This window comes from Gobius niger (genome assembly GCF_951799975.1).
Source record: "Gobius niger genome assembly, chromosome: 1".
Lineage (NCBI taxonomy): Eukaryota > Metazoa > Chordata > Actinopteri > Gobiiformes > Gobiidae > Gobius > Gobius niger.
The window spans coordinates 5,789,283-5,802,021 of NC_136852.1; the positions used below are offsets into that span (position 1 = coordinate 5,789,283).

Sequence of the window (12,739 nt, forward strand, 5' to 3'; positions counted from 1 at the left end):
CTTTAATTTGTATCTTTTTCTTTTCTTTTGTGTTTTTATCAAAAGTATTGTGACGCATGGCTTCCGATACGATCCACGTATCACAACAAAGACGTTTTGCGATATGTTGTAAAATTATATTTTGTGCCAGCCCTGATAAATATATTGGAACATATTAATTTGATTTAGTTAGAATCAGAATAGGTTTTGTTGCCGTTGCTTGAGAACAGGTTCTCAAACTAGGACATTTTCTTGGTACAATTGTGCAAAATAAAACATAACACAGAAGTTATTATTAAAACTTATTTATTAAAACTTTAAAACTATAAGACTATAAGGGCATGCATAAAGCATATTAAAATAAAAAGTAAAATATGATTGACAACAAATTGAACAACAGTGGGACAGACATCATCAGGACTGCCAATATATTAGTGGCACAGCGACCTTCTAGTCACAGCTAGAAGGTCCTGGGTTCGATTCCCGCCTGAACGGGGCCTTTCTGTGTGGAGTTTGCATGTTCTCCCCGTGTCTGTTTGAGAGTGCGCATGGGGGACGACAGATGGCTACAATCCGGTGTGGCTTGTTTACATGCATGAGACCCATGTATGTTCATTAACATGCACTGTCCCGACCAAATAAACCAATAAACAATAAGTACATTTATGGTATCATTTTCTTTACAGTTCAAGCAGATAGAAATCCATCCAAAAGATCTGCAAAGCCCGGCTACGTTCAGCTCCTCTCTGACCGAGGCGTTTGTCCAAGGACCCTCTGCTCTGAGCAAGGAGGACTTCGTAGAAACGTTGGGAAATACTTCCATGTCCGTAGCTGAATTTCCCATAGCCGTCAAACAAACGCTGCTTTACATCAAATCTACAGTGGAGGACTTTGGCACAGTAAGCAGAGATGATCACACATATGAATGCTTTGAAACATTTAAACCAACATCCATCCATTGTCATTATGTGATGTGCAGTTTTCCAAAGACTCCGGGAAGGTCATGTTGGAAAACCTCATGAAGATCCTGCAGTTACTCGTGACCAAACTGCTGCAGTTACAAGAAACAACACCTGAACCAGCGGCGGAGGATCCTCAGGAGGGATCTGAGCTCTTCCTGGAGGCCGGACAGTCACCGGAGGAGGACGACGACAAAGAGCAGGTCAGCATGAAGTTATTTTGGAATGAAATTAAAATACACACATGGTTCAGCTAAGAGTTTATGGAAAAGGCACATAAATAAAAAGCCACTCCCTGCAGGATTTCACAGGTATTTTTTGTAATTGTTGTTGGGTAAAATGCCTGATTTTGCGGGCCATTTTTCCAAAAGTTCTGTTGAAATGTTGCGATTTTTTTTTCTGTTTAAAACAATATATTTTTGCATTAATTGCATTAATAATTTAACTTTTCTTTGCATTTCACATCAGTTTTGACCAAAGAGACTCTGGGGAATGATAAAAGACTTAAAATATCTGTTATTTTAGGTAACTGCATCATCTTAAAAAAAAAAAAACAGAACCATGTGGGCCCCTCCCCTCTCGTCTCCTCTGCTCAGCTACAGAAAGGGTCTGACTCCACACAAATCTGATAAGATAGAGCCATGAATGAGAATCCGAGGAGAACAGACCAGGACGACGAATGTCGATGTTGAGCTTCAGCTCCGGTTCAACAGAACCATAGATTTAACAGATAGAGATCGGCGGGTCCTATTCAGCCCCATTCATTGTAATGGTCCTGAGTGGTCTCAAATTAACATGGCTGCTCTGCCTCCTCCTACAAAGCCTGTTGGGTAACGAGCCTTCACAGAGCTCCGGAGCCTGTCAATCATAGACAAAGGCTTCCACCTTTTAATGCTGATGTACAAAAACCAGTGTGGTTAAAAATGTGACGTCTTCCCCAGCGTTGTCACATGGGTCATAGTGATTTTTAGAAAAAAAAAAAAGCTTTGTTAAAACTCTAGTTTTCCATGCAGTTATTGAATATCACATCTCATTTCATCTCACTCTAATCACTGCCTATTTGTTAATCTTCAAACTGTACAAATCAATCAAGGGTTATTGTGGCCTTAAACATTGTGCATCTAAACTAATGAAGCAAACGAGTTTGTCTGTTTTGTCAAGTTCCCAAGCGTTCTGTTCCAAAACATGCAGTTGCTCTTAGCCTTTTGTGACGTTGAATTCTTTACAAGGAACTTCATCTTCACTTCGAGAGTCGCTGTGAGGTGAAGCGACTCTCGACAGGCTCACGTTTGCTTGTTTGTACAGTTTAGTGTGATCTGGCTATATTATGTTGATCGATCATAATGGTAATGACAGCAGTGTTCTATATAGCCTTTATTTGGTATGAGATCTCTGGTTTAAACCACGTAAATAGACTTTCTTCGCTGCCCGTGCTGTCACAGACCACCATGCCGGGTAGGCTCAGCTATTCGCGGGCGTACCTGTTGGAGCTGAGTCGGGAGCCGGAGCAGATGGATCTGTCCCACATACCACCGGAGCTGCGCCGCGGATACAAACCGAAGCGGATCAGAAGGAAAAGAGGCTCCAGGGGGGGCATAAGAAACAGACTGAGGAGGAGAGGAAGCCGGCTACCTTTACCTGCCATCACGCTGTCAAATGTCCGATCCCTACGGAATAAAACCGAAGAACTCTCTACACTCCTGCAGTCTGATCTGGATTATAAACAAACAAGCCTTTTCTGTTTTACAGAGACATGGCTAACGGAAGATGTAGAGGTTCACTTGGATGGATTTAATATTTTACGATTCGACAGGGATGCTGTGAAGACGCGGAAATCAATTGGGGGCGGGCTTTGCATGGCTGTCAACAAACAGTGGGCAACAAACGTCACCGTAAGGGAGACAGAGTGTTGTAAGCACTACGAAATAATGAGTGTGTCTTTCAGGCCGCACTATTTACCTCGTGAGTTCGCGCAGATCACCGTAATACTAGCATATGTGCCCGGGCCTGACTACAATCTGGCCGCTGAGCGCATTTCGGAGTGTTATAATAAAGCACTTCTGCAAAGCGGTGATCAGCCTGTGTTCCTGCTGGGGGATTTTAATAAGTGTGACATTACCCCACACCTGCCCACCTTGGAGCAATATGTCACAACTCCTACCAGACTGCAGAACACACTAGACCTGTGCTTTGGAAACATCCCCAATGCTTATGTCTCTAAGCCCCGCCCACCCCTTGGCCGTTCTGATCATAAGGTCATTCTGCTACTGCCAAAGTACCGCTCAAAGCTGAAGACAGAGGAACCCATAACTAAATCCATCAAAATATGGAATCATGATGCAGCTGAATCATTAAGGGGATGTTTCGAGCTAACGGACTGGGATCTATTTTTTAAAGACTGTAATGACCCGGACACGCTCACAGAGGTACTGACAGCATACATCTTATTCTGTGAGGACAATGTTACCCCAGTTAAGCAGATCACTGTCTACCCAAACAACAAAAAGTGGATTTCCAGGGGCATGAAAAGGTGCCTGGCACAGAAGAGGAAGGCATTTTTGCAGGGGGATAGGGTCGGGGCCAGGGAAATGGAGAGAGAATTCAGAAGGGAGGCCAGGCTGGCAAAGATCAATTACAAGAACAGGGTGGAGCAAAAGCTAACATCTGGGAATGTGAGAGAGGCGTGGCAGGGTCTTAATATCATGATGGACAGAGCCTCAAAACCTGCAGGATCGAACTGTCCGGATCCTGCCTCCTTCACAGAGGAACTGAACATCTTCTTCGCTCGTTACAACAGCCGCAGCACACCTTGCACCTGGCCCCCTTCAACCTCAAGCTCTGCCCCCCCTGCCATCGCTATCACTGTCAGCGAGCAGACGGTGATTTCCATCCTGGGCAAAATCAACCCCAATAAGGCTCCCGGCCCCGATGGAATAAGAGGAAGGGTTCTTAAGGAGTGTTCTGCTCAATTGAGTGGTGTCCTTACCACGCTATTCCAGCTCCTGCTGGACAGCAGCTGCGTCCCCAGCCTGTGGAAGGAATCAAAAGTGATCCCAATCCCCAAGAAGGCACACGTCAAGGATCCTAGGGACTACAGACCGGTGGCCCTAACATCAGTCCTGTGCAAATGCATGGAGAGAGTTGTGGGACAACAACTAAAAAACATGCTACAGGACAAGCTGGATCCCCTCCAGTTTGCCTACAAGGCAAAACGGGGGGTTGAGGATGCAAGCCTCACACTTTTGAACACAGTTACCCGGCAACAGGACTCGGCTAAACCATACACCAGGATTTTATTTATGGACTTTTCCTCTGCTTTTAACACTGTACAAATGGACACACTGCTGCACTGCCTCACCAACCTTGAGGTTCACCTCACATTGATTTTATGGATTAGACAGTTTTTATTGGACAGACCGCAACATGTGTTTTTTAATGGTTTTAAATCAAGCACACTAGTTTTAAAAACAGGACTTCCGCAGGGCTGTGTCCTGTCTCCCATCCTGTTCTCCATCTACACCAACGGCATCAGCTGTAGCAGGAGTGGGATGACACTGCTGAAGTACGCAGATGACATGGCCCTGGTCGCGCATGTGGTGGATGCTGAAGCTCTGTCCCAGTATCAGCAGGAGGTGAGCACCTTAGTCCAGGTGTTCGCTGAAAGCTCACTGGAGCTGAACATCTCAAAAACTAAAGAGCTGTGCTGTGGGCCCAGAGGAAAGCTTCCACCTGCCCTCAACCAACCACTCTGCGTACAAGGTCAGCCGGTGGATCAGGTGCAGTCCTTCAAATACCTGGGAACTGAAATAGATGTTGGCCTGTCCTTTAAACACCACGCAGATTCTGTGTTCAAAAAAGCACAGCAGCGCCTCCACCTGCTCAGAAAACTCAGGTCATTTTATGTAAAAAAAGACATTCTAACACTGGTCTATAAATCACTCATAGAATCCATAATGACCTTCAGCATCACATCATGGTTCAACTTTTTGACAGTTAAATCCAAATCCAAACTCTCCCGCATCATCACTCAGGCCTCAAAAATCACCGGTACAGCTCAAACCCCTCTGCCTGAACTTTACAGTCGCTCAGTGCTGAGGAAGGCCACCCAGATCACTGAAGACCCCTCCCATCCACTCTACAGCTCCTTCACGTTGCTCCCATCAGGCAGGCGTTTTAAAGTCCCACTGGCCCACAAAGACATCTATAAAAAGTCATTTGTTCCAAGGGCAATCTCCACTTTGAATGATCACAAATCATAGTCCTGCTGTTCATTATTGTTATGTTGATTTTAAATGTGCCTGTGTTTTATGGAAGTGTGTGTGCATGTTTTTTGAGCCTGTCAAAGACGAATTTCTGTCGCCTTTGGGGACAGACAATAAAGTTCTTCTTATCTTATCTTATCTTACAAAACAATGGATATTTTGAGAGAAGCCTTCCCGGGGCGACTGAACTGACCTGAGCGCTCGTCTAATTTAGCCCCCTGTGATTATTCCATGTGGAGTTATCTCAAATCCCTAGTGCAGGGGGAGGCAAGTTTCATCATTCCCAAAACACCCAAAGGCCGAACCTCAACATTGTTGCATAAAGTAAAGAACTATTTTCTGCAAATGCCAATGTTTTACATCAGTGGTTCTCAGGTGGCAGGGCTTTGGGATCCATCATTACCCTCGGATGACGAGCTGAGGACCCAAATAACACTATCATTTGTCATTATTTGTCATAAAATATTGTATTTTCCACAAAGGTTTTTGTTGAACAAAAATCAGATATCCCATTAAGACTGACATTATGATCAAAACAACCCAAAAACATTCATTTTAACAGACACAGCTGGTGTTTCCGTGCAGTTTCAGATGGAAAATATTGAATAAAAGTTCCCTATAGACTCACGACCCACTGAAAATGGTTCCATGACCCACTTTTAGGTCCCGACCCACCAGTAGAGAATCACTGTTTAACATTATATATGACCAAGCGGAAATTTTTTAAAATACTGACACTATTTCTCGCTTTTTAGACTACTAAAGGTATTTGATCTCTTATATGCACAATAATATTTCTCAAAATCATCTTGGAGGCCAGAGGTTCTGTGCTGGAGGGCCGGATTTGGCCCCCGGGCCTGACGTTGCCTACCCCTGCCCTAGTGTATAACCAAAATATCCAATAAAAAGGTTTTGAAACATTTTTTCTTTCATTTTCTCCTCCTTCTTTCTCCTCCGTGTAGGTCCTCGTGTCAGGCCTGTCCTCCATCCTGAAGCACCCCTGTCTGCAGCAGTGGTTCTTGGCTCTGGAGCTGTCCTCCTTACCTCCTCACAACCTCAAACCCGTGCGTCTCAAACTCCTGTGTTCACTTTTAACCGAGCACATCCTGACTCTCCTGAAACTCATCGCGCCCAAAGTTCAAAACCAGCCGGACCTCCTCAGAAACTTCTCCGACGCGATCGTGAAGGCTGTTCTCAAGGAGCTGACGGACACCCAGACATCGAAGGCGAGATCCCACCCGATGCAAGCTCTTCTGTCGCTTCACAACTTCATGGACTTTTCAGATGTTAAGGAGGTTGTTTCTCAGCTTCTGCTCCTTCCGCATGAGAGGCTTTTTAGCTCAAGTGAAGAAGGAACTGAGCTCACCGTCTACGGACAAGCCGCTCTGCAGATCCTCACCCAAAGCACCTCATCGGAGTCAGTGTTTCTGTCCCAGGCCCATCTCAGCGGCCTCGGGACGCTGTTCCTCTCGTGCTCCAGTGTGGAGTTGGAAGCCTTCCTTCTGCAGACTCTGTCCAAGGAGCCGGGCTGCGCCAAACTCATCCACACCGAGGTTCTGCGGCATTGTCTCTCGCAGGAAAGAGCAGAAAGCCAGAGTATCGCGTGTCTGATGCTTCAGAACTGCGGCGCTCACCGGCTGTGCTTCGAGAGGTGGTGTTTGGAGGCGGGAAACGTGGAAATGCTGGAGAACAAGATGGACGCCTACCTCGCTCTTGTTAAGACCTACCTGCAGCTCGTCGTTAAAGAGGATCCGGCCAGGCCCAAAGATGGTGGGTGCAACCATTTTTGTCTTATTATTTGGAAAGAAAAAAACAGATTAGGGTTTCATATTGACTAAATATCAAGTTAAAAGAATACCTGCGAAAATAAAAAGAATATACAAAAATAACTTATAGGTCTTTGGATCACCCTAAGCTTTGATGTGGCTTTGTTTCAATAAGCTTCTGCAATGTCAAAAGATCCAGGGTTGCATTGATTTGCTTTAAACAATATTTTTACATCATTTTAAACCCTAATTTTCATAAGGGGCCACATGAGAAGCCTGAATTGAGTCGGAGCCGCACTAACAATAACTCAAACTTATTCTGCTCAACTTTGTGTGTTTTGAATAGCTGATACCTACCATTATTTAGTAGGACTATTATTTTCTGTTAATAATTAGCCATATCAAGCCTATATTGTCGTCAATATTCTTTCACTCCACACTCCGTTGTAGTAAGGTACTATTGTAGCCACTGCTGCACAGGGGCAGACTGTCCATTTCAAGTGTTGCTTATATCCGGATCTTTTAATATGTCAGTGCCCTCTGCTGGACACTTGTGGAATTCTTTCCTTGTATTTTTATGTAAGCTGCCCCCTAGTGGCTGAATTTAAGCATTCTGGTAATTTCTAAAAAAATCATAACTCTGCACAGGAATGGGCTCGAGACTTACTTTTTTTTTTTTTGACATACTTGAATTTATGCCCTACAAGTCGTGGGCCGGACTGACACATCCGGCCCGCGGGCCGTATTTCCCCCAGGTCTGTTTTAAACCAAAGAGACTCTGGGGAATAAGAAAAGACCTAAAGTGGAGGTTATTTTAAATCAGGGGTGTCCAAACTTTTTTCATGGGGGGCCACATATTGGAGCGCACATGGGGTAAAGGGCCATGGGTCGGTGGTTAGTTCCACGAAACCTTCGAGTAGCAGAGGTTTAAATTTTACCTCATGCCTTTATTTATGCTCAAAACCTTAATGCCAGCTCTGTCTCACAATAAAATTCTAGTTAGGTTAGAATTGTGTAGAATTATTACATATTAAATAAAAAGGACCATCTCTGATGATGTGAATCGATTCAGAAAGCAGCCCGAGGGCCACCGAAAATTGGTCTGAGGGCCACATTTGGCCCGCGGGCCGCACTTTGGACATCTCTTTTTTAAATAGTTGTATCATCTTAAAAACAGAACCATGTGCGCCCCGCCTCCCCATGTAATCTGTGGACAGTGGGCACCTGATTGTCGCTGTGAGCACCAGGCTCTGAGTCCATAAATGAGACTCTGAGGAGAACCAACCAAAGGATGAATGTCTGTTTATTTCACACATCGACAATGAGCTTCAGCTCCAGTTCAATAGAACTGTGACTCCTAAAGTTCGCGCAGCAAAAAAGCACTGAATGCACACGCAGAGTTTATCTGTCAGATGAAACCTATTTTGCAAAATAAAGATTCAGTAGCAAAAAAGTAGGAGCACAAAGCGGCACACACTGGAAAGACCCAGGCGAGTGAGAGGAGGCGGGAGCAGAAGCAGCAGCCCTTCAGTCTGAATGACCCGCGGAAATTTAACAAGTAAAATGGATTTAACTGATCAGAAACTCACTTCAGTTGTTGCGGAGTTCAGGAATAGTTGCGGGAAAGTTGCGAGTGTTTGGAAAAGTTGCAGTGCCGCACTGAGTTTGCTTGATTTTGCGTTAATAGTTGCTGCCATCTCTGGTCTTATGCGTAACTGCAGTTTCTATATTAAGCTCGTGCATGACGGCACTTCGGACCCGAATTAGCAACTTTCTGAGTGACATTGCAGGATTTTAAAGGCAGTTGTGGCGAACAGGTCTGGGCTCATTCTACACATTAGGACATGGCTGGAACATGTAGGGGGAGGAAAATACTTAGTTTTTAAATGTTTAAACTCCGTATAGTCCCTTTAAGCGTGTGATTTCTTTATTATTAATATGAATCTAATGGATTTTCTACTTTGGGAATACAGATTTTCAACACTGAAACATCACTCAATACTGCTCACAACTATGGTGCGTTCAGGTTACAGAAGTGATCATGAAAAATACAATTAAAAACCAAAATGAGGATGAAATTACTTCACAACAGATTTTTTTTGTATAGTATGAGTAGTATAGAAAGATGCAACGTGCATTTTCTTCTTTATGATGTATTTCATACATTAACCCCAAAGATAAGACCTAATAGTTCAGAGTCTGGGAAAAATGTATTCAAGTAGTGAGAAACTGTTGTAACTTCATCATTCATGTGTATTTCTGTAGTACAAGAGCAAGTCCTGGAGATGTTGAAGCTCACCCTGCTGCCCAGACTGTCCCGCCGCGTGCTCGGGGATCTCCCTGAAAACAACGGAGTGGATTATGTAGAAACTCTGGGCAGTTTGATCAGGATTTGTGCCAACGCCAAGGACATTAAAGACCTCTGTACCGCGTTACCCGAAGCTCTAAAGAGCACGGCCTCTTTGGAAAGGTTAGTAACACTGTTCTTTACTGCTTCTGTTTGTTTAGTTTAGCATAAATGACTTCTCTTTGTTGTGTCCCAGGTGGCGACTGGTTGATGTGATCGTGGAGAAGCTGTCTGAGAGCCCAGAGGAAGCGGAAAGCTGGAGGAAGTCTGTGCTCGCTGCTGCCCTCGTGTGTCTTAAAGCCTCGTACAGTCAGTGCAAAGACCCGGAGGCTGCGCAGGCGGAGCAGGAGGAGATCGTCCTGGACTCACTGCACAGGCGCCTGGTTGGTTTAATATTTTTAAGATTTATATTGTCTGTGCATAATTATTTGAAATAGAAATTGTAATTGAAAAGCCTGAGATTAGCAAATAAGCTGCAGTTATGTAGGCAAAATAACTAGCATCGTCACATGGCTCTACATTTCCTGTATCAGGCTTTCCGCCGGGCATTAAATAGCATTAAGCATCAGTAAATTAATTATGCCAAAATTAAGGCATTAAGTTAGCACACATTTGTCAAAAACATGTTTTTCTCAAACGTTGCCTGTTATTTCAAATTTGGTTTTGGTTTCTTACCGAAGGCATTCATTTATAACCTGGTAAACATTTAGCATATATATACAATGTTGAAAAAATGTATTTGGCCGAAATCCAATAGAAAGTCCATTGGGAACTGACCAAATACTTTTATTCCCCACTGTACATTAAAAGTGTTTCCAAACTTTTGGGGTAACCAATATTCATTATTTTCTTGTTATTGAGTACATTTATTTTTGCTATCATAGACAAAGTCTGACAAAGCTCCGCAAGAGCCCAAAACATACATTTTATGCATTCAGGTGAACAATCTGGGAAGCTTGTTTGAGCTAGAAACAAGTTAGTGCTACAACTAGTGTTTAATACTCAACTACCGCCTCCTTTTGTGGTTAGAAATCTGAAAGATCTGGTGCTCCAGCTTTAATAATGATTCAATTTTCACTCACTTACAACTTTACTCACTTCCACAGACTAACGCTGATGATGTCTCTGCGTCTGACTGGAACAGCTTTGTCAAAACTGGACTCAAGTAAGTAAAACATGGTTACGGGGTTAAAGGGATATTTCAGGATTTTTGACATAGGGCCTCATTTCCTAGTTATCCAGAGTGTTGTTCATATCTGGAGATATACATATATTCTGATTCATGCCGTCCTTATATTTGAAGAATTTAGTGGTGCTAGGCTAGTGCTAGTGCTAGGCTAGTGCATGTCTATGGTAACTAGTAGCCTGCATTAAACACAGTGCACCTGAGGCAAATCACTTATAACACGACGACCCATATAAATGTCTGTGTGACTGATTAATATTTGAAGTATAACCATTTTGCATTTAAAATAACTTATATTTGAGCAGCATCAGCTTCCTGGTTGTAGCTACGCAGCGGCGGAGTGATCTGCTCGGTTACCGGATCTACAGTAGTTTGTTTACCTGTGGCCGCCATTACTACACGTGCAATTCACAAAGGAGTTTCTACAAATCAGATACGGCAATGTTTGGAGGACGACCCCATGATTTTGAAGAGGCTTTTAATGCAGGCTACTAGTTACCATAGACATGCACTAGCCTAGCATTAGCCTAAACTCTTCAACTATAAGGACTGCATGAATTAAATTAAAAAAAATATATATCTACAGAAATCAACAACACTCTGGATAACTATGAAATGAGGCCCTATGTCAACAATCCTGAAATATCCCTTTAAAGAGCCAGTCACATCACTACAAATGTGTGTCAAAATCAAGTTATGAAACAAAACGGCCAAATGAAGGCCTTGAATGTCATTAATCTGGCTTTTAATCTCAATTTCTTGATGAAAGATGACATTGCTCGACTATACTATAAAAAAAATCTTTCGTTCCTCTGATTGTTGGAGGGTTTTGCTCATTGTAAGAAGTGAAACAAGCCCAGATTTTCTTCTTTGTGTCTCTCATAGATATCGCTACAGACTTGGTGCCTTCCTGAGCTCGCTGTCCCGCCTGGTGGAGGTGATGTACGGGGGCAGTGAGACTCGCTCCGACCTGCTGCCTTTATCCACGCTCCACATGATGAGCAGCAGCCACTCCCTGTTCCTGCCCAGCATGCTGGACTGCGCTGAGGGCGACAAAACTGCTGCACAGTCCAAAGGTAGTGACGGCAGTTTCTATTAAAATGCATTTGTTTTCACAGTGATAAATGAATATTGAATTTTCCTCAGTCCTAATATGAGTGTTTAAACCATTCCCATGTCGATCACAGAGGCTCTGGTGTCGCTGCTGCTCTCTCTGGTGAAGAAGTGTCCCTCTGTGTGTAACGTGAATCACTTTGTTGTGCTTCTGGGAGCGTATGGAGCCTCTCTCAGCACCTCAGGTACTAAAAACATTCACGAGTCCTCAGTGTGAATATTGAAGCACTTTCACATTTGGAATCTTCTTTTCTTCCTCATTCTGTGATTTTGCAGATCAAAAGCTGCTGCTGCTTCTACAAGAATATGAAAGAAACAATGTCAGCCTTCTGAAATTCCAGTAAGCGAAAAATCTGTATCTTTGATCTAATTTAAATCCCAAAACATGCATTATCTGTACCCGGGTTTCCAAAAGTAGGTTTATAAGCCAGATTTATGCACTTGGGTATTTGTGGGGCGGAGTTGTGCTGCTGTTAACCTCTTAACCCCCACCTGAACTGAGCACATGTTCTCCAGTTTGGCTTCACCCAGATCTAAAAGCTTCTTGAAAAAAGTGTCAAAATAGCGACAAAAACGAGAGATGGGAAAGTCACAAAAAACAAATAAAAAAGTGACAAAATGTGATGAACAAGTGACAAAAATATAACACAAAAAGTGACGAGAAAGCGACAGAACTGTGACAAAAAATTGACGAAAAGGTGAGAAAAATGTGACGAAAAATTGACAAAAATATGACAAAAATATGACAAAAATGTGACGAAAAAGTGAAACAAATATGATAAAAAAGTGCAGAAAAAGTGCAGAAAAAGTGACAAAAAAATGTCAAAAAATGACAAAAAAGTTAAAAAAAATATGACAAAAAAGTGCCAAAAATTTGATGAAAAAGTGACAAAAATATGACAAAAAAGTGACATAAATGTGACACAAATGTGACGAAAAATGGACAAAAATACGACAAAAAAGTAATGACAAGGGAAAAAATATGACAAAAAAGTGACCAACAATTTATGCAAAAGTGACAAAAAGTGACTAAAAAGTAACAAAAATGTGACTAAAATATGACGAAAAATGTACAAAAAAAAGTGACAACTCAAAAAAAAACTAATAAAACAAAATGTCAAAAAAAT

The 12,739-nt window shown here is 42.8% G+C and overlaps 1 protein-coding gene across 1 annotated transcript in view; it reads left to right on the forward strand.

Annotated features, from left to right (window-relative positions):
- The window catches only part of urb1 (URB1 ribosome biogenesis homolog), a 38,417-nt gene that overhangs the window by 14,371 nt on the left and 11,307 nt on the right, over window positions 1-12,739 (forward strand). Inside the window, exons 20-28 of the mRNA XM_079575337.1 lie at window positions 666-878; window positions 959-1,141; window positions 6,163-6,970; window positions 9,232-9,436; window positions 9,510-9,696; window positions 10,420-10,478; window positions 11,385-11,575; window positions 11,687-11,797; window positions 11,889-11,952. Coding sequence (XP_079431463.1) covers window positions 666-878; window positions 959-1,141; window positions 6,163-6,970; window positions 9,232-9,436; window positions 9,510-9,696; window positions 10,420-10,478; window positions 11,385-11,575; window positions 11,687-11,797; window positions 11,889-11,952 — 2,021 coding nt within the window. The remainder of the gene's footprint in view (window positions 1-665; window positions 879-958; window positions 1,142-6,162; window positions 6,971-9,231; window positions 9,437-9,509; window positions 9,697-10,419; window positions 10,479-11,384; window positions 11,576-11,686; window positions 11,798-11,888; window positions 11,953-12,739) is intronic.